Below are 22,237 nucleotides of genomic sequence, written 5' to 3'. Positions count from 1 at the left end.
AGTAAGGAAGTTGGAATCATGTTTGGCTAAGGGCAGGAATGGGAACAGGGACACAGGTGTAAGGCTTTGTGGTGTCAGAGCTGGGAAGGAGGATACTAAGGAAGGAAACTGGAATCATGCTTGCTGGAAGTTCACCCCAATAAACATCGAATTGTTTGCACCTTTGGACTTCGGGTATTGTTGCTCTCTGTTCATGCGAGAAGGACCAGGGAAGTAAGTGGGTGAAGGAATAAGCCCCCTAACATGTGTCTGAACTTCTTCCCTAACTCAGTTAAAATCAATAGAGAGTTTTGCCTGATAAAACTGAGTGAAGGCTTTAGAATTGGACCCTAATGATTACAGCTTAGCTGGATTGGGAGCCCAGCTAATACACAGAAATATGCCACGTGTGGACCAATTCTGAAAAAGTGTCAAAAATAAATAGAGGCTTACGGGTCTAGTTTGGGATGGATATTAGCTCAGGGGTTAGAGCATGAGGCTTCTGGATTTGGTTCCAGACTGATCTGTGTGACCTGGGGTATTCACAAAGCGATTGTGGACTGGATTTCAGTTAGAGACCAATAAATCTCTATTTTCCTGTGAAGGAAGTCAGCTAACACAGAAATGGGCAAAGAATTTGAACACTACCATAGGGAAAGATGGCAAAGGAGTATAATTTCTTCACTTTTAAAGAGTTCAACCATCTATTTTACAGCCATACTGAAAAACATTTATGTTGGTTAATTCTCCACTTTTCAATAAAATTCAAGGTCCAAACAAAGCCAAGCCATGCGTCATTTTCACTTAGGTCAACCTATTTATACTATAAAAAGGCAGCTCCAGACCCAAACATGTGCCTAGACTCTACTGGTTTAACATTTTGCCCTTCGCACAAGCTCACTTCTGGCACTCTTAATTTACTTCATTGTCTCTTCGGTGTTTGCTGTATCTGGCAGATGAACACTGAAACCTCAGCAATTTCCTCACTAAACTCTCTTGGCAATAAGCATGCTGTTGGGGCCATGTGATTAATGCCAGTGCTTCTAATCTAAGATATGGAAACATGCTAGAGGAATGATACAGGTAACAACAGGGGATGAAATTCAGTCCACCCACATATAGCCAAACTCTTTGGATTCACATGAGTAAAGTGTCAAGGGGCTGGAGAAGTGAAAGCTTCCCCTGTGTAGCAGAGCTACTGTGCATCTCCCAACTCCTTGTGGCTGCTATGAACTGCAATAGCAGCTGCCGTGGCTCTGCATCAATTGCAAAGGCTATCAAAGCCACTGGATTCCCATAAACATGGATCTGTGGCTCCTTCCCCAGTCTGCTGTCACTGAAGCCTTTGAATCAGTTCCACATGGGTTTGCAAACCCCACGTGTGCTGTGAATAGTGCACATGCTGCACTCCACTCATGTCCCCCTGCACAGAAGCCAGGTGGAGTTTATGCGATACAGAGGTCCTAGCACCATCCTCTCTGCATCATGGGTGAATTTCACTCTGACAGAGATTCTGGGCTAGTTATGGATCTCAAACAGCTAGTTCAGATTTCACCCACTGCTACCTTAAATTATGGACCAGATGCTGATCTCAAATACAGCGGGGCTGAAGCCGGTGGTCCCCCCCACCCCAACCTGGGAACAGCATGGTGCTGAAGCCGATGGCCCCCCACCCCAGCCAGGAGCGAGGTGGGGCAGAAGCCGGCGGCCCCTCCGCAACCTGGGAGCAGCATGGTGCTGAAGCTGATGGCCCCCCGCCCCAGCCAGGAGCGACGCGGGGCAGAAGCCGGCGGCCCCCTCTCCAAGCTGGGAGCAGCATGGGGCTGAAGCCGGCACCCCCTTCCCCAAGCTGGGAGCGGTGCAGGGCTGAAGCTGTTGGGTTCCCCACCCAAGCTGGGAGCAGCATGGGGCTGATTGATGCCAGCACCCCCTCAAGCCTCTGAAGCCAGGAGCAGCATGGGGCTGAAACTGGCAAAGCCAGGAGCCCCAGCACCCACCCCGAAGCTGGGAGACACCCCTGCCTGCACCCTGAGCTACCCCCTTCCCTGCACCCGGCGCTACCCCTTGCCCGCACACAGCCCTGCTACCCACCTCCTTGCACCCTGAGCTACCCCCCTGCACACACACAGCCCCTAGCTGTCCCCTCCCTGCACCTTGAGCAGTTTTCAAACTGTTTGAACTGAGTTCCCCCTTCGAGTTATAATTTTTCGTTGCATTCTCCCCACAGCCCAGACAGGCTGGGTGGCCTCCGGAGTGAGTCAGGGGTGGCGGTGGGGCTCCCTCCCTGGACCCTGCTGTGCGGTGCTGGGCTGGCTCAAGCCCTGCCAGCTCTTGCCCTGCCCCCAAATAGAAGTAAAACTATGCCCATGCCCAAGAGTCCTCCCCGGCCCAGAACCCCGAATTCCCGTCTCCTGCCCCCGCGGGCTCTGGTGTTTTTATGGCATGTTGAGGGGCGCCTCAGCAAGAAAAAGGTTGAGAACCCCTGGCTTAAAATGCCAATGGCTTCTTGAAGCCCTCTCTACACTAGCATTGCAAGCTACCATCTGTGGAGCTGAACCAGTGCTAGCAACAATAGGAATTTTTTATAAATAATTTCTAGTGCAGACATAACCAATGAAGTTACACATGATGTACACCAGTGTAACTGAGATGAGAATCTGACTCTATATTGGACACCAGAGCAATAACTTGGTCTGAGAATTATGGCCCCAATTCAGCAAGGCACTTAAGCACACGCTTAACCTGAAGCACATAAATACTGATGTTAAAAGGACTTACCATGTGCTTAGATTTAGACTTTTTTTTAAGTACCCTGCAGAATCAGGACCTGTATGTGCAACTTTGCGCACCCTACTCTTCCAACAGCTGAAAGTTCATTACTGTATCTCCAAGGCTTAACAAAAGTGAGACATATACTGCAAATCATTAATACTTTCTCGGAGGCTACCTCTGTCATCATAAGACTTTTGTTTATGGACGTCCCCCCACTTTGCTGAAGCCTATTATAGAGGACTTGTTTGTAGTATGCAATTCAACTAATACAGGCAAAGCCTTCAGCTAATAAGAGCATCTCTATGGATCAAGTATGCTGTTGCATACTGATGCTACAGTGCATGAAAACAATGGTTCTGACTAATTCCATCTCCCTCAGAAGAAAGCCTATCTTTAAAAGTCACTCATTGCTGAATGGCCTTTGGTCTACAGAAAAATGTGAGGTATGCTTTAATTACGTCCCCAGGGGCCTCCTATTTGATGTCTTGTCCACTGTATCTCAGTCGAGACAGCCTTATCTTTGAATGTTTTTCACTTACACTGAACAGCATGTATTCAGGTTTTCTCTTAGTCATCAAAACCTCATGTGTACGCATGCTTGTGAGGCCCTATGGTTAATTTGGAAAACAAAAATCAGCTTCATTAACCAGTTTAATTTTTCTAGACACACTTACTAATAATGGCTATGTTATTTTTTCTAGAAACAGTAACAGTGGTTACATTAATTAATGCTACATTAAAACAGAATTCCTCAAGGAGTACAAATTGCACTGCAGACATGTTTACGTCTAATGAGTTTATCCTAATTGATGTTCTTAGACCTCAAACGTATATGACTGGCCATTTATTTTACAGTGTCACCTTTTAATTGTGAATTAACCACTGTTTGGTCTGTTTTTGCTATAATGTCTCACTATGCTATTGTTCCATATCATGCATAAAAATGTCTTAAGCACATTTCTCCTCTTTACTGCAGTTAGGTCCCAAGCATCCAAATCAAATAAGGCAGGAATTTGGCATGCGCCCTGTGCAATAAATGCATCCTGTTTGTGTCCTCTGAGTTTTCACTTTGTACATTGAGTCAGTCTGTTGCATCATTCTGCAATATAGAGAAACTCTATCACGTGCATCTTACCTCTTTGGTGTGAGTGTGGAAGGAGACAGACATGTCCAAGAGAAGTTTCCTCTGTTCCACTCTCCGGACAAAGTCCTGAATCCGCACTTCCAGATGCCGGGCTGCTTTGTAGATCTCTTCAGGATCACATTCCCCAGTCTGAGCCAACTGCTCTGCAGCCTCTAAAAGCTTGTCTGCATTTGTGTATGTATTCTACCAGAAAAGAAAGCAAGGAACAGAGTATGAGTAATATAACTGTGGCAAATAAACTACTGAAACAAGCTGCTTGCAGTTTCAAAGGCATGAAAGCGAGTGATAATCAGAGTTGTAAAACAATGGTAATAATTCCTATTGGTGCTGCCATCTGTGAGAGGAGCAAGTATTAACCCACATAGACTAATCCCTGAATAGGCATGAAATAATTTCTTGTTTGAAACGCACACCACTACAGCGCTAGCTAGCCTGACAGATAAGTATCACTGTGTACTTGTTTTTTCCAGAATTCTGGAATTTCTCAAAGATACAGTAATGAAGCAACTGGAGTTAACCACTTCAGAGGCAGAAGTTGTCTCACGTGACACTTGGCAGCACACTGGTTAGGAAGGGCTCCTAATGGCGATCATATTGCAGCATGTAATCATATTAGCCCGAAATATCTCATCCACAAGAAATGTATGAATTTCGGTGGCTTTTGTGTGGTAAGTTGGGAGAAATCCAAGTGTGAGATTTTGTCTTCAAGTTGCTTCTATGTTATCTCTTATCTGTTGAACACTTGATTTATAAGAAGGAGACAATCACTGCTACTGTGGGCTGGCTAATCAAACAATGTGAAATGCTTATGAATGACATCATTTCCAGTATGTCTGAGGTACTTACCTGGCCCTTATCACTATAGTAGCTATGCAGCTCACAATTATTTAATGTATTTATCCTCACAACACCCCTGTGAGGCAAGGAAGTGCTATTATCCCCATTTTACAGATGGGAAACAGAGGCACACAGTGACAAAGTGACTTGTCCAAGGAAATCTGTAGCAGAGCACGCATTGAACCCAGGTCTCCCAAGTCATAATCTAGTACCCTAATCATTGGGCCATGCTTCCTCTCCTCCTTTCCATTCCATCTGTGGAAAACTCTGCTATACTAATATACAAAGAGTATGTCCCATGAAATAGAAATGGTGTATAGACAGCACAGACCATTAATTCCAAAATAGATAGTTATACAGTCAGTTTGATGGATTATTTATTGTTAAGATTATTATTTGTGTAGGTCTAGATTGTGCAACCAGTGCTCACAGTGATGGGCACTTACTTTCCCCAAGTAGTCCCACTGAAGTCAATAACCCATAGTGACCAAAGCTCAGTACCAATGTGGACACAAGAACAAATGGATATAAACTGGTCATCACGAAGTTTAGACTTGAAATTAGACGAAGGTTTCTAACCATCAGAGCAGTGAAGTTTTGGAATAGCCTTCCAAGGGAAGCAGTGGGGGCAAAAGACCTATCTGGCTTTAAGATTAAACTCGATAAGTTTATGAAGGAGATGGTATGATGGGATAACATGATTCTGGCAATTAATTGATCTTTAAATATACATGGTAAATAGGTCCAGTGGCCTATGATGGGATGTTAGATGGGGTGGGATCTGAGTTACTACAGAGAATTCTTTCCTGGGTATCTGGCTGGTGAATCTTGCCCATATGCTCAGGGTTCAGCTGATCGCCATATTTGGGGTCAGGAAGGAATTTTCCTCCAGGGCAGATTGGAAGAGGCCCTGGAGGTTTTTCGCCTTCCTCTGTAGCATGGGGCACGGGTCACTTGCTGGAGGATTCTCTGCTCCTTCAAGTCTTTAAACCATGATTTGAGGACTTCAATAGCTCAGACATAGGTGAGATGTTTATCGCAGGAGTGGGTGGGTGAGATTCTGTGGCCTGCATTGTGCAGGAGGTCAGACTAGATGATCATAATTGTCCCTTCTGACCTTAATATCTATGAATAAAAAAAAGAGTGCTAGGCAATTTACAATCAAATAAGGAGATAACATATCAGCCCAAAGGAGTTTCCAATCAGGAGACGGGATTTTCAAAAGCGCTCAGCACTGGCCTCACTCTACTCCCATTGAAGTCAAAGGGAGCTTTACCATTCATTTCAATAGAAGCAGAGTTATGCCAGCACTAAGGGCTTCTGAAAATCCCATGCAGAGATCTTTCTCAGCCGAGATATACATTAACTTATTGAAAAGTGTGGACATATGCATCCCCCTGAGCATTTAAGGAACAATGTCAGTCTAAAAGCCATGAATCAAATCCCGAAGTCCTCACACAGAGGATATGCTGATTGAGTCAATAGAAGTCACCAGAGTAAAAACTAAGTAAAAAGTAGGTAACAGTCTCAAAAGCTGTCCCCGTATATTTAGGAAAAAATCCCTTACCTACACTACAAAAAAAAATCTTAGATTATTGAAGTAGAATGAATATGGGATATGTAATTCACTGTTAATTTTCCCTATTTCTGCTGATTGGGTATAAATATAACCTTTTTTGCATTTCTCCTTTTGGACAATAAAGCAGTATAATAGTTTTGCTTCTAATAGTAAATTCCTTTCGCTTTCAGGTTCTTATGCAGTAGCACAATGCCATAGGCACAGAATCACAGAAGATTAGGACTGGAAGAGACCTCAGGAGGTCATCTAGTCCAACCCCCTGCTCAAAGCAGAACCAATCCCCAACTAAATCATCCCAGCCAGGGCTTTGTCAAGCCGGGCCTTAAAAACCTCTAAGGATGGAGATTCCACCACCTTCCGAGGTAACCCATTCCAGTGCTTCACCACCCTCCTAGTGAAATAGTTTTTCCTAATATCTAACCTAGCCCTCCCCAACTGCAACTTGAGACCATTGTTCCTTATTCTATCATCTGCCACCACTGAGAACAGCCTAGCTCCATCCTCTTTGGAACCCCCCTTCACGTAGTTGAAGGCTGCTATTAAATCCCCCCTCACTCTTCTCTTCTGCAGACTAAATAAACCCAGTTCCCTCAGTCTGTCCTCATAAGTCATGTGCCCAAGCCCCCTAATCATTTTTGTTGCCCTTTGCTGAACTCTCTCCAATTTGTCCATATCCTTTCTGTAGAGGGAGGCCCAAAACTGGACACAGTACTCCAGATGTGGCCTCACCAGTGCTGAATCAAGGGGAATAATCACTTCCCCCGGTCTGCTGGCAATGCTCCTACTAATGCAGCCCAATATGCCGTCAGCCTTCTTTGCATCAAGGGCACATTGTTGACTCATATCCAGCTTCTTGTCTTCTGTAATCCCAGGTCCTTTTGTGCAGAACTGCCGCTTAACCAGTCGGTCCCCAGTCTGTAGCAGTGCATGGGATTATTCTGTCCTAAGTGTAGGACTCTGCACTTGTCCTTGTTGAACCTCATCAGATTTCTTTTGGCCCAATCCTCCAATTTATCTAGGTCACTCTGGACCCTATCACTACCCTCCAGCATATCTACCTCTCCCTCCATGTTAGTGTCATTAGCGAATTTGCTGAGGGTGCAATCCATCCCATCATCCAGATCATTAATGAAGATGGTGAACAAAACCGGCCCCAGGACCGACCCCTGGGGCACTCTGCTTGATACTGGCTGCCAACTAAACATAATAGCCATGGACCACTACCCAATGAGCCCAGCGATCTAGCCAGTTTTCTATCTACCTTATAGTCCATTCATCCAATCCATACTTTTTTAACTTGAGGGCAAGAATACTGTGGGAGATTGTATCAAAAGCTTTGCTAAAGTCAAGGTATACCATGTCCACCACTTTCCCCATATGCACAGAGCCAGTTCTCTCATCATAACCGGCGATCAGGTTGGTCAGGCATCACTTGCCCTTGGTGAATTGATGTTTAGATTCTGGACAACGTAGGGCAATGCTAATTTTTTAAAAAATAACCAGTGCAGCTGTGTACCACTTATATACGCATGAGTGAACAAGCCTGGATAAAATATTTCTTGAGTTCTAGAGATTCCCCCACTCCTTTTTAACGCATCTCTGTCCTTCCAGACCCCAGCCAGGGCTTGGAGCAGGTGCAAAGTTCCAGAGGAGAAGCTGTTCTTGGGCATTTCCTGCCCCACTGGAATCACAAAGCCTGTTCTTTAGAGATTTCCAGCTCAGCTTTGCAGCCCTAGTGGTTCATGTAAATTCCAGATAACTCTCAAAGGTTAGTTGCTTACCTAAACTAAACTTGAACTCCAGACCTTGATGTACACACAAAAGAACTGGCATTCCTTGACATAAAAGAATATAAATACAACAATGATCTAATAAGCAAGCACAGAGTCTTTTTTCCCCATTTACTTATAAAACATGCCTGCATTTTGTGACGTGTACTCAAGTGTTTCATTGTAGATCAATCTTTAACACACTTTTCCCAGAACATTAGCTCTCCCCATCCCACCAGCTGATGGGGGCTAATCAAAAATCCATCTAAGGTGAAGCTAACACGCTGTGTTCGAAATTGGTATTTCATTGCTGTTTCACATGTTTTCACGTGCCATTCCATATCCCTCATCAATTCCTTCTCTGTTTAGACTGTAAGACAGCAGTAGTCAATTATTTTTTGTCAAGGTCCAAATTTCTTGGTCAAGGTATTGTCAAGTTCCAGACTCTAGAGAAAATAATAATAAATAATAATAATAATAATAAAGCAACAATAATGATAAGAAGTAAATAAATAAAAAGATTTCAGGGTTGATTCAAAAGCAGCTGGGGGTTCAGATTTGGCCCATGTTCTGCCTATTTATTACCTCTGCTGTAAGTTCTTCAGGGCAGAGACCGTGTCTTATTTGTTTAACGCTCCTCCTGCTCTTTTGGTTCTGTATAAATAATAACGTACCAGATCACCCTTCACATAGGGAAAACCCAAAGGAGGGACTTTGGGGAGGATAAAAAATATATATGAGGTGCCCCTTAGGGAGCTTTTCTTGAACACCTCTCCCTGCTCCCTCACCGCCAAGTTAAAAAAGGAGGTCCAAAACCCACCAGGTTGCCCAATAACCATGCTCATCTTGAAGGATTAATAAGAAACCTAGGATCTGGGTCACTGCAGAAGCTCCAAGATTCCCTGTTTCCCCTCTTTGCTTCCAGGTAGAGTGACTCCACCGAAGTCGTGCTACCAGGACTTGCCTTGTTAGCCAGTACACCCATATCCATAATCCTCCCTTAAAGTGGAGTTAAAGAGCAGAGATGGGAAACCATACAAGAGTTAATGCAGCCTGTGGGTGAAATTACTGTTGCTGGCAAAGAGGAGACAATGTACAGCCTTCTCCCTGCTGCTGCCTCCGTATGGCTCCCCAAACCTGCAGAAGGTTCTCTAAGGAGTCCTTAGCGGACTGGAAAACAATTTTATTAAGATGATGTTAAAATAAAGAAAAAAATGGTACACAGTTTAAGTGTAGAAGTTTCTGGTTATCAGGGAATAAGGTACAGATTATCAAGGGGTGCAAAATTCAGTTTAGGATCGGATGGCGTAAGGAATACATAATGTGCAATATCCCCGATTGGGGGTAAAAGGTTAACGGGTCAAAGTAGAGACATTGAGATATGAGGGTATGTTGTTCATATAATGGCTATGTTCAGGTGTGGAGTAACAATGCTACAGAGGCAGCTAATCCCTTTTTTACATTGTAGATCCATATGCAGAAAGTCCCTTTCATATGTGGCTCTGGGGGGAGACAATTGCCAGCTAAATAACAACAGTAACAATTTCATTGGTTAATAATCTTCTGCTGGATTATTTTTTATTTGACCCTTGAAGGTTTTTCTTTTTGATATAAGATTCTTCCCCCCAACAACGCATGAACCCCCAAAAGAGCAGACTGTAATGTAGAAATCCTTGAAATTCTATCCCACTGACCTGCTAAATGGTAGTATGTAGTGCTTAGGTGCCATTTCAAGCACAAAACCAATTTTCATCTCAAATCTCTTAATAACCTTTCTGTAGTAATCTTTGTATAACCACCTGCTGAAACTCATGAAATTTGCAATCACAAGAAAATGAAAAATACTTCAGGCTTCAGAATGGAAACCTATCTAATTTGTGCTTTTTGAATTCATTTCAGAAAGAACTATCAGAGTTTTATTTTTATTTTCTGCTTGCAAGAAATATCAAATAAGATTATGGAAAAGACTGCAGCTAAAAAATCCATCCCTCCATTCATAATCAGAAATGTTTGTTAGCTGATATTGCTTTGGGGTCAGATATCAACATTCATTCTACTATTTGTTTCATCAGTTATTAAGGATTCCATAAACTATAGGAGATAAATAAAGGCTGCTTATGAAAAAAGTGGACTGACATTTCATAGCCTGCCAGTACATTGTACACCTCCTTGTGCATTCATTTAAACATAAATAAAAGTCAAAATCTCAGGACTCAGTTTTTCCTCTCTGATCTGCATGGTGGAGCTCAGCTCTGAGATTCTGCTGCCTCTCTCACTTTGCATGCATAGAGACATCATTCTAATGAATACAGAATATTCAAACTGAGACTTTCCAGCAGATCAGAGAGAAGACATTTTCACTAAAAAAAAAAAAAGGTGAAACATTGAAAGAAACATTAACTGACACCCCCCCCCCCTTCCCCCAACACCAGTGTTGGGCTAGTTAAGTATTTGAAGAAGAGTGAGCAGTCCTGTCCAGGTCTGTTTCATTCAGCCTAGGAATCAGGAAGATTCTGGGTGGTGACATTAGACAGTACCACATTTGTACAGTTGGGGCTTGAACCCAAAACCCATAGTGGGATGGCAGCATTGGTGCTACAATTAATACACCTGGTTTGAGGACAATGATTCTATTTTGTGGTTTTAACATTTGTTTTTGTTTTGAATCAGAACAAAACCTCAACATTTCAAAATGACCCATGAAAGAACATTCTGAAATGTTTTAAAGTTCTGATCAATCAAAATGTGTCATTTTGATTTCAACTTTTCTGTTTTTTCTATATATAATATAACATTTCAAAACAAAAAATTGAAATATCTGAAAATATCAAAATGGGATATTTCAACATTGCCTGAACTTTTTTTGTTTGTTTTTTCCCTCCAAAAAAGAAATTTCAGCCAAATTAACACAATTTTGCAAAGCATTCTGGTTTTGACCAAACAGGTGGAAAATATTTCCAAGGTTCTAAGACTAGTTCTAATAGTTAAGGCTGTGTCTAGCATATTATTTAACAGCTAATTTTTTGAAGTGCTCTAAAAGCCACAGACATACTCTGGATTGTGTTGAAAATTGCTGTGACTCACAGGGGTCCAAGGTAGGGTTCTTGGTCCAAACTTGACCAGTTGAGCATAGGGTTGCTGAGATACGCCCCCCCCCCCCAATCAATCATGTGACATCTACATTTTACATTTTTTGCACACACATGGGGCTCAAACTATAGTTCTGATCCTTCCCAAATAGATATCCCTCTGCTCAGGACTAAGCTCAGCTAGCGGCTGGCATCCACGGCCCCTTTGGAGAAGCAATATTTTAAAAGATACTCAAGCCAAGTTGCTGCGCTAGAGAAACTCATTTACTTATGTGCGTCTGGAGTGGGGCTCTATTGCAAACCTGAGTGTTTGCAGGGAGCCTGATGTCAGAGTAAATGTCAGAGTAAATGGCTGGTTCAAGGTGCCATGCTTTAGCCATTGAACCAAAGCTGTGTACCCTGACTCTATACTTCCTGACTTTCAGAAGTGTAAGTACAGGTGCACTTGACATTCTTGAAGGGTATGAGGCACTTAACCTGAAGCAAGCTTAACGCTGTGTTAGCTAAGTATGGGGGCAGTGAATTGAAGTTATTGGCAAAGACTCACTGACTTCAGTGAGTTTTGGATTAAACTGTAAATCTGAAAGTTAGAGCCAACGGACTATAAGGTTACTTCAGCAGCTCAATCAAGTCTCTTCCTTCATTCATTACAACTGCATCCTGACTCTCTCTACAACTGAGGCAGCAAGCTTTGAGCCTGAACCAGTTTTCATTGAAGTCAATGGAAATGGGCCAACTGACTTTACTGGGAATTGGATAAGGTCCCTAGTCACTTGCCTAAGAATACAGAGAGAGTCAGGCCAGGACTAGAACTTAGAAGTACCTAGTTCCTAGTCCTGGGCATTGATTACTAGGTAACATTTCTCCCCTAAGAATCTATAGCATTAACATAACTTCAAGATGCTAATAAGTATAAAGATAAGAACCTAAGAACTGCCATACTGGGTCAAACCAATAGTCCATCTCGCCCAGTATCCTGTCTCCAACAGTGGTGAGCACCATAGCTTCAGAGGGAGTGTACAAAAAAGAGCAGTTGGAGTGATCCACCCCGTCTTCCCCTCCAGCTTCTAGCATTCAGAGATTTAGGGCTGCTCCAAGCATGGGGCTGCATCCCTGACCATCTTGGCTAATAGCCATTGAAGGACCTATCCTCTGTGAACTAATCTAGTTCTTTTTTGAAGCCAGTTATACTCTTGGCCTTCACAACATCCAATAGCAATGATTTCCACAGGTTAATTGTGTGCTATGTAAAAACGTACTTCCTCCTGTTTGTATTAAACCTGATGACTATTAATTTCATTTGGTGACACCTGGTTTTTGTATTGTGGGAAAGGGTAATAACACTTCTCTATTCACTTTTTCCACACCATTCGTGATTTTACAGCTCTTTATCATATGGAGCTCTTAATTGTCTCTTTTCTAAGATCAGCAGTCCTAATCTTTTTAGTCTCTCCTCACATGGAAGCTGTTCCATACCCTCGATCATCTTTGTTGCCCTTCTCTGAACCTTTTCCAGTTTTATTATATCCATTTTGAGATGAGGCCACCAGAACTGGACACAGTATTCGAGGTGTGGGTGCACCATGGATTTACCCAGTGACATTTAATGGAAGTTTTCAAAGAACTATCCACAGTGACTCCAAGATCTCTTTCTTGAGTGGTTAAGCTAATTCAGAACCCATCACTAGATATGTATAGTTGGGATTATTTTTGCCAATGTGCATTACTTTGCACTTATCAATGTTGAATTTCATCTGCGATTTTGTTGCTCAGTTACCGAGTTTTGTGAAGTCACTCTGTAACCCTTTGCAGTCAGCGTTGGATTTAAGATAATTTTGCATTTCCCAGATATTGTTATAAATTATTCTAGTCCTTACCCTTAACTATTCAAGCCAATCACCACTATCCTACTCTTTCTGTTAAACCCCCTTGTTAAAAATAGCTTCAGTGTTTTCTTAGGTTAAATGCTGAAAGGAACTTTCATCTCACACTCAATCTTTTGCTGGAGAACTATACAGTAATTCAACATTTTACAATTAAAGAGTGACCACAATGAGGCATTTCTGTGACAAATAAATTAGGCGTTTAAAGCTGCATCTATCTTTGTCAAAATCCCCCCTCGTGTAAGCAGGTCAGAGGATAAATGCATGATGATGATATACTCTGTGATTTTATTTGGTTTGAGTTTCACATTATCAAATCAAGATCTGTATTCTTACTCGTGTTTTCTTGCTCTAATTCAAACCAGACCTAGAAGGAATTATAGTCACAGAAGTTAATGGCAGAGAAGATCTCCTAGATGGTGCAGTCAATCTCCCTGCCAGGGCAGGATGGTTCCCCATTGTACATTGGATTAGAGTCTTCTTCAGACTTACTGCAAATGTCCAAAGCAATAGGGCTTCCATCATCTCCCTCAGGAGACTATTTTACAGAAAAATTTTGGTCAGGATATTTTTTCTTATATGCAACCTAAATCTTTCTTTTCAAAATTCTGTCTGATTAGTCCTAGTTACACTTTCTTGTACTACCATCCTTGATGTTTATACCCTTTTAATATCTGGAGTTTATGATGTCCATTTCTGCCCGCCACTTGGGCCCCGATTTAGGAATCTATTCAAGAACTTGCTTACATTTACATTTAAAAATGTGAAGTACTTAAGTAACATGCTGAATCAAGGCCTTAGTCAGAATATGAGAAACTTTTTTTTTGTAAATTAGTCCCATAACCCTCCACAAACTTCTTGCTGCTCTCTCAACACCTTTCAATTTGTCAATATGTTTTATGAAATGACATGCAATATTCCAGATGCAGTCACACCAGAGCTTTATAGAGGGGGGCTATTATCTCATAAATCCATGACAAGATGCCTCTTCCTACACAGCCTAAGTCTGCCCTGGCCTTTTCTCCTATCACATCCAATTGCAAATTCATGTCTAATTTGCTGTTTCCTATCACCACAAGTTTTGGTCACAGTCACTACTCCCCAGATTTCTCCCTGCCATATACTACTGTATTTTTTTTTAGATTATTTTTCTACAGATATATTAGCTGCATTATTCAAGTGGAATCCTGTTCTGTTATTTTCTGCCCACGTTTCTAATGTTTTCATGTCTCTTGGTTCATATGTGTTATTTCTCTTTCCTCACAGGTGTCCGCAACCCATCCCAAGTTAGTAACATCTGTGAATTTCAGGAACATGATGTTTACTTCAGCTCCTAGATGATTAAGGTCCCAACTGTGCCACCATGCTCACCTTGATTAGTGCTTTGATCTTTGAATAAGTGTATGAATTCAATGGAGCTACTCGAGGAGTAAGGTGCTTCTCAATATGAGCAAGGGTGGCAGAATCAGTCACTAAGAAGCTATAAAATAAGATGGAACAAACATTGATCCCTGTGGCATCTCATTAAACACATCGCAGAACTTGCTATATATATTTACCCTGTGTTTAGGATCTTCCCACCAGTGTTCACATCCAAGACAATTTGAATTTATTTTATGAATTTTAAAAGTAAAATACTGTGAGGCATTATATAAAATGCTCTATGAAAATCCAGATATGATATTTACCTAAACCCTTCATTCCAAGAAAGTAATCAAGATTATCTATTAATAGCTGGATATATGCTACTTAACAGGAAGCTTTGTGCTATTCATTTTCCATGATTTGATTTTTCTCTTTCTAGTCATAGAAATAGTACTGTAGTTGCTCCCTTAAGCTAAGTACCCACTTTAAATAAGAAATGTCACAATGTAGCTTTGATTACATCAGTCATCAATCACAATGAAGAATGCAGTCACACCATATCAAGTAGAGAACACTCTACTATCACATTCACACTAATTAATTTAAATATGGTCCCAAATGGCCATTATTCCATGAACCGCCAATGAAATACACACACACACAAAGCAGGACAGGTTCTCAACTGGTGTAAACTGGCATAGCTCCATTGAGATCAACTTTTAAAAAAAATCTGACCAGTTCTAATTAGACCAGTTCTTCATTAGAAAAAAAAGTAGTTTGCATGGTTAACTACACAAGTCAGGAAATGCTGAAAATAATTTAACTATGGACATTTTGCATATGTATTTTCATACATTATTGTGATGATTGCACTCAATATGCTCAAGGAATTAGTAATAACAGAAGTAGCATGAAGATACAAGAGAACAATCAAGATTTCTACAGGCACTACTCATCAGGATGAAATTGACCTCAGGGCTGAATACCACTACAAAGGCCTTGCACACTGAAGCCCTATTTTTAAAGGTGAAAGTAAGCCGGTCCAGTCCGGTGTACAGCTGACCATACTGGCAGGGGGCAGCGTCCCCAGGCCAGCAATTTAAGGTAGTGGCGGCGGCTGGGAGCCCCAGGGCTCTGGCGCTGATTTAAAGGGCATGCACTGCTGTTACTGCAGCCAGAGCCCCAGGCTTGGTTGAGGTGGTGAAATCAGAGGGTGGGATATTTCCCAGGGAATGCCTTACTGCTAAATGAAAAGGAGTACTTGTGGCACCTTAGAGATTAACCAATTTATTAGAGCATAAGCTTTCGTGAGCTACAGCTCACTTCATCAGATGCATATCGTGGAAACTGCAGCAGACTTTATATATACACAGAGAATATGAAACAATACCTCCTCCCACCCCACTGTCCTGCTGGTAATAGCTTATCTAAAGTGATCATCAGGTGGGCCATTTCCAGCACAAATCCAGGTTTTCTCACCCTCCACCCCCCCACACAAATTCACTCTCCTGCTGGTGATAGCCCATCCAAAGTGACAACTCTTTACACAATGTGCATGACAATCAAGTTGGGCTATTTCCTGCACAAATCCAGATTTTCTCACATCACCCCCACCCCCATACACACACAAACTCACTCTCCTGCTGGTAATAGCTCATCCAAACTGACCACTCTTCAAGTTTAAATCCAAGTTAAACCAGAACATCTGGGGGGGGGGGGTAGGAAAAAACAAGAGGAAACAGGCTACCTTGCATAATGACTTAGCCACTCCCAGTCTCTATTTAAGCCTAAATTAATAGTATCCAATTTGCAAATGAATTCCAATTCAGCAGTTTCTCGCTGGAGTCTGGATTTGAAGTTTTTTTGTTTTAAGATAGCGACCTTCATGTCTGTGATTGCGTGACCAGAGAGATTGAAGTGTTCTCCGACTGGTTTATGAATGTTATAATTCTTGACATCTGATTTGTGTCCATTTATTCTTTTACGTAGAGACTGTCCAGTTTGACCAATGTACATGGCAGAGGGGCATTGCTGGCACATGATGGCATATATCACATTGGTGGATGTGCAGGTGAACGAGCCTCTGATAGTGTGGCTGATGTTATTAGGCCCTGTGATGGTGTCCCCTGAATAGATATGTGGGCACAATTGGCAAAGGGCTTTGTTGCAAGGATAAGTTCCTGGGTTAGTGGTTCTGTTGTGTGGTATGTGGTTGTTGGTGAGTATTTGCTTCAGGTTGCGGGGCTGTCTGTAGGCAAGGACTGGCCTGTCTCCCAAGATTTGTGAGAGTGTTGGGTCATCCTTTAGGATAGGTTGTAGATCCTTAATAATGCGTTGGAGGGGTTTTAGTTGGGGGCTGAAGGTGACGGCTAGTGGCGTTCTGTTATTTTCTTTGTTAGGCCTGTCCTGTAGTAGGTAACTTCTGGGAACTCTTCTGGAGTGGAAATCTATCAACTGCATGAAAAAACTTGTACAGATACAGACAGACATCATCTTCCTTTCCAAATGCAAACAGATGGACATCGTACCAAAAGGACTGAAGGTAAAAAATCCATTACAATCTACATACCACACAGACTATGCTGACAGCTTGTGCCACACGCTCTCAAAGAAACTGCAGAATCACCTGATCAACATCCTCAACAGCAAACAGGGAAAGATTAAGAATGAGCTCTCAAAAATGGATACTCTCATAAAAAACCAACCTTCCACACAAGCTTCCTCGTGGCTGGATTTTACTAAAACTAGACAAGCCATTTACAACGCACGCTTTGCTTCTCTACAAAAGAAAAAGGACACTAAACTTTCTAAACTACTACATGCTACAAGGGGCCACAGCAATGGTTCCCTCAACCCACCTAGCAATATTGTTAAACTATCCAACTATACTCTCAGCCCAGCAGAAGTAGCTGTTCTATCTCGGGGCCTCTCCTTCTGCCCCTCCACCCCCACGAGCATGATACAGTTCTGTGGTGACCTAGTATCCTATTTTCGACGTCTCCGACTCAAGGAATATTTCCAAAATACCTCTGAACAGCATATTAATCCACAGAGGTCTCCCTACCAACACTACAGAAAGAGGGATTCTAGGTGGACTCCTCCTGAAGGTCGAAACAGCAGACTGGACTTCTACATAGAGTGCTTCCGCCGACGTGCACGGGCTGAAATTGTGGAAAAGCAGCATCACTTGCCCCATAACCTCAGCCATGCGGAACGCAATGCCATCCACAGCCTCAGAAACAACTCTGACATCATAATCAAAAAGGCTGACAAAGGAGGTGCTGTTGTCATCATGAATAGGTCGGAATATGAACAAGAGGCTGCTCGGCAGCTCTCCAACACGAGTTTCTACAAGCCATTACCCTCTGATCCCACTGAGAGTTACCAAAAGCAACTACAGCATTTGCTCAAGAAACTTCCTGAAAAAGCACAAGATCAAATCCGCACAGACACACCCCTGGAACCCCGACCTAGGATATTCTATCTACTACCGGATGACTGGAAAAAGGCTAATGTAGTGCCAATCTTTAAAAAAGGGAAGAAGGAGGATCCTGGGAACTACAGGCCAGTCAGCCTCACTTCAGTCCCTGGAAAAATCATGGAGCAGGTCCTCAAAGAATCAATCCTGAAGCACTTGCATGAGAGGAAAGTGATGAGGAACAGCCAGCATGGATTCACCAAGGGAAGGTCATGCCTGACTAATCTAATCGCCTTTTATGATGAGATTACTGGTTCTGTGGATGAAGGGAAAGCAGTGGATGTATTGTTTCTTGACTTTAGCAAAGCTTTTGACACGGTCTCCCACAGTATTCTTGTCAGCAAGTTAAGGAAGTATGGGCTGGATGAATGCACTACAAGGTGGGTAGAAAGCTGGCTAGATTGTCGGGCTCAACGGGTAGTGATCAATGGCTCCATGTCTAGTTGGCAGCTGGTATCAAGTGGAGTACCCCAAGGGTCGGTCCTGGGGCCAGTTTTGTTCAATATCTTCATAAATGATCTGGAGGATGGTGTGGATTGCACTCTCAGCAAATTTGCGGATGATACTAAACTGGGAGGAGTGGTAGATACGCTGGAGGGGAGGGATAGGATACAGAAGGACCTAGAGAAATTGGAGGATTGGGCCAAAAGAAATCTGATGAGGTTCAATAAGGATAAGTGCAGGGTCCTGCACTTAGGACGGAAGAACCCAATGCACAGCTACAGACTAGGGACCGAATGGCTAGGCAGCAGTTCTGCGGAAAAGGACCTAGGGGTGACAGTGGATGAGAAGCTGGATATGAGTCAGCAGTGTGCCCTTGTTGCCAAGAAGGCCAATGGCATTTTGGGATGTATAAGAAGGGGCATAGCGAGCAGATCGAGGGATGTGATCGTTCCCCTCTATTCGACATTGGTGAGGCCTCATCTGGAGTACTGTGTCCAGTTTTGGGCCCCACACTACAAGAAGGATGTGGATAAATTGGAGAGAGTCCAGCGAAGGGCAACAAAAATGATTAGGGGACTGGAACACATGAGTTATGAGGAGAGGCTGAGGGAGCTGGGATTGTTTAGCCTGCAGAAGAGAAGAATGAGGGGGGATTTGATAGCTGCTTTCAACTACCTGAAAGGGGGTTCCAAAGAGGATGGCTCTAGACTGTTCTCAATGGTAGCAGATGACAGAACGAGGAGTAATGGTCTCAAGTTGCAGTGGGGGAGGTTTAGATTGGATATTAGGAAAAACTTTTTCACTAAGAGGGTGGTGAAACACTGGAATGCGTTACCTAGGGAGGTGGTAGAATCTCCTTCCTTAGAGGTTTTTAAGGTCAGGCTTGACAAAGCCCTGGCTGGGATGATTTAACTGGGAATTGGTCCTGCTTTTGAGCAGGGGGTTGGACTAGATGACCTTCTGGGGTCCCTTCCAACCCTGATATTCTATGATTCTATGATTCTACCCAAGATCCATAAACCTGGAAATCCTGGGCGCCCCATCATCTCAGGCATTGGCACCCTGACAGCAGGATTGTCTGGCTATGTAGACTCCCTCCTCAGGCCCTACGCTACCAGCACTCCCAGCTACCTTCGAGACACCACTGACTTCCTGAGGAAACTTCAATCCATCGGTGATCTTCCTGATAACACCATCCTGGCCACTATGGATGTAGAAGCCCTCTACACCAACATTCCACACAAAGATGGACTACAAGCCGTCAAGAACACTATCCCCGATAATGTCACGGCTAACCTGGTGGCTGAACTTTGTGACTTTGTCCTCACCATAACTATTTCACATTTGGGGACAATGTATACCTTCAGATCAGCGGCATTGCTATGGGTACCCGCATGGCCCCACAGTATGCCAACATTTTTATGGCTGATTTAGAACAACGCTTCCTCAGCTCTCGTCCCCTAAAGCCCCTACTCTACTTGCGCTATATTGATGACATCTTCATCATCTGGACCCATGGAAAAGAAGCCCTTGAGGAATTCCACCATGATTTCAACAATTTCCATCCCACCACCAACCTCAGCCTGGTCCAGTCCACACAAGAGATCCACTTCCTGGACACTACAGTGCTAATAAACAATGGTCACATAAACACCACCCTATACCGGAAACCTACTGACCGCTATTCCTACCTACATGCCTCCAGCTTTCACCCTGACCACACCACACGATCCATCGTCTACAGCCAAGCTTTGCGATACAACCGCATTTGCTCCAACCCCTCAGACAGAGACAAACACCTACAAGATCTCTGTCAAGCTTTCTTACAACTACAATACCCACCTGCAGAAGTAAAGAAACAGATTGATAGAGCCAGAAGAGTTCCCAGAAGTCACCTACTGCAGGACAGGCCTAACAAAGAAAATAACAGAACGCCACTAGCCGTCACCTTCAGCCCCCAACTAAAACCCCTCCAACGCATTATTAAGGATCTACAACCTATCCTAAAGGATGACCCAACACTCTCACAAATCTTGGGAGACAGGCCAGTCCTTGCCTACAGACAGCCCCGCAACCTGAAGCAAATACCCACCAACAACCACATACCACACAACAGAACCACTAACCCAGGAACTTATCCTTGCAACAAAGCCCGTTGCCAATTGTGCCCACATATCTATTCAGGGGACACCATCACAGGGCCTAATAACATCAGCCACACTATCAGAGGCTCGTTCACCTGCACATCCACCAATGTGATATATGCCATCATGTGCCAGCAATGCCCCTCTGCCATGTACATTGGTCAAACTGGACAGTCTCTACGTAAAAGAATAAATGGACACAAATCAGATGTCAAGAATTATAACATTCATAAACCAGTCGGAGAACACTTCAATCTCTCTGGTCACGCAATCACAGACATGAAGGTCGCTATCTTAAAACAAAAAAACTTCAAATCCAGACTCCAGCAAGAAACTGCTGAATTGGAATTCATTTGCAAATTGGACACTATTAATTTAGGCTTAAATAGAGACTGGGAGTGGCTAAGTCATTATGCAAGGTAGCCTATTTCCCCTTGTTTTTTCCTTCCCCTCCCCCCCCAGACGTTCTGGTAAACTTGGATTTAAACTTGGAGAGTGGTCAGTTTGGATGAGCTATTGCCAGCAGGAGAGTGAGTTTGTGTGTGTGTGTGTGTGTGTGTCCCCCGGGGGGGCAGGGTGAGAGAGCCTGGATTTGTGCTGGACATGGCCCACCTTGATTACCATGCACATTGTAGGGAGAGTGGTCAGTTTGGATGAGCTATTACCAGCAGGAGAGTGAGTTTGTGTGTGTATGGGGGTGGGGGGGATGTGAGAAAACCTGGATTTGTGCAGGAAATAGCCCAACTTGATTGTCATGCACATTGTGTAAAGAGTTGTCACTTTGGATGGGCTATCACCAGCAGGAGAGTGAATTTGTGTGGGGGGGTGGAGGGTGAGAAAACCTGGATTTGTGCTGGAAATGGCCCACCTGATGATCACTTTGGATAAGCTATTACCAGCAGGACAGTGGGGTGGGAGGAGGTATTGTTTCATATTCTCTGTGTATATATAAAGTCTGCTGCAGTTTCCACGATATGCATCTGATGAAGTGAGCTGTAGCTCACGAAAGCTTATGCTCTAATAAATTGGTTAGTCTCTAAGGTGCCACAAGTACTCCTTTTCTTTTTGCGAATACAGACTAACAGGGCTGTTTCTCTGAAACCTGTCATTATTGCTAAAGGATGAACTAGCATTCGGCTGAGCCCTCAAGGGTTAACACGTTGTTTTTAATGTAGCCTCACACTCTAGGCTACACGAATGGAGGGAGGGGAGACAGCATGGCAAACAGAGACAGAAACACACACCCTGTGTGTGTGTGTGAGAGAGAGAGCGAGATGCACATTGCCCCTTTAAGTACGATGACACCACATTCTAAGTACATTGCCTTTAAAAAGATCAGGAAGTTGAGACAGCAGCTGTGGCCAGCTCTCTCCATCCTGAGCCCTGTTGTGTCTCCCCCTGCTCTATATGGAAAAGGGGTAAGCGGGGGGCAGGAGTAGGGGGAAGGGGGACACCAGGTCACTGATTTCAGGGCTTAAAAGTCATTTTAGGGTTATAACTAATACTCATTTTTGAAAAGCTTACTGTGTGTGTTCACAAATTCTGGCACAAAGTTAGCAAACACCATCCCATAACATCCCATTTCCTTTACTGACTGAAATATATAGGAATATAATTCTGATTTCTATCGTGTTGTTTTCACAGTTGAACATCCCTTCCTTATTGCTACAAGAGATAATATCATTTATGGGCTTTCTCTTAACCCTATGGAGAAGAGCAATGATGCCATGGTTCCAATAGCAGGAGTCCAGAAT

At 43.2% G+C, this 22,237-nt stretch overlaps 1 protein-coding gene across 2 annotated transcripts in view; it reads right to left on the bottom strand.

Moving 5' to 3' along the window:
* KALRN (kalirin RhoGEF kinase) overlaps window positions 1–22,237 on the bottom strand; it is a 637,223-nt gene that overhangs the window by 161,627 nt on the left and 453,359 nt on the right. For both annotated transcript variants that reach the window (XM_073305148.2, XM_073305146.2), the window contains exon 11: window positions 3,887–4,078. In XM_073305148.2, coding sequence (XP_073161249.1) covers window positions 3,887–4,078 — 192 coding nt within the window. The remainder of the gene's footprint in view (window positions 1–3,886; window positions 4,079–22,237) is intronic.

Source organism: Lepidochelys kempii, chromosome 11 (genome assembly GCF_965140285.1).
Source record: "Lepidochelys kempii isolate rLepKem1 chromosome 11, rLepKem1.hap1, whole genome shotgun sequence".
NCBI lineage: Eukaryota > Metazoa > Chordata > Testudines > Cheloniidae > Lepidochelys > Lepidochelys kempii.
This window is presented reverse-complemented; position numbering and strand designations above follow the sequence as displayed.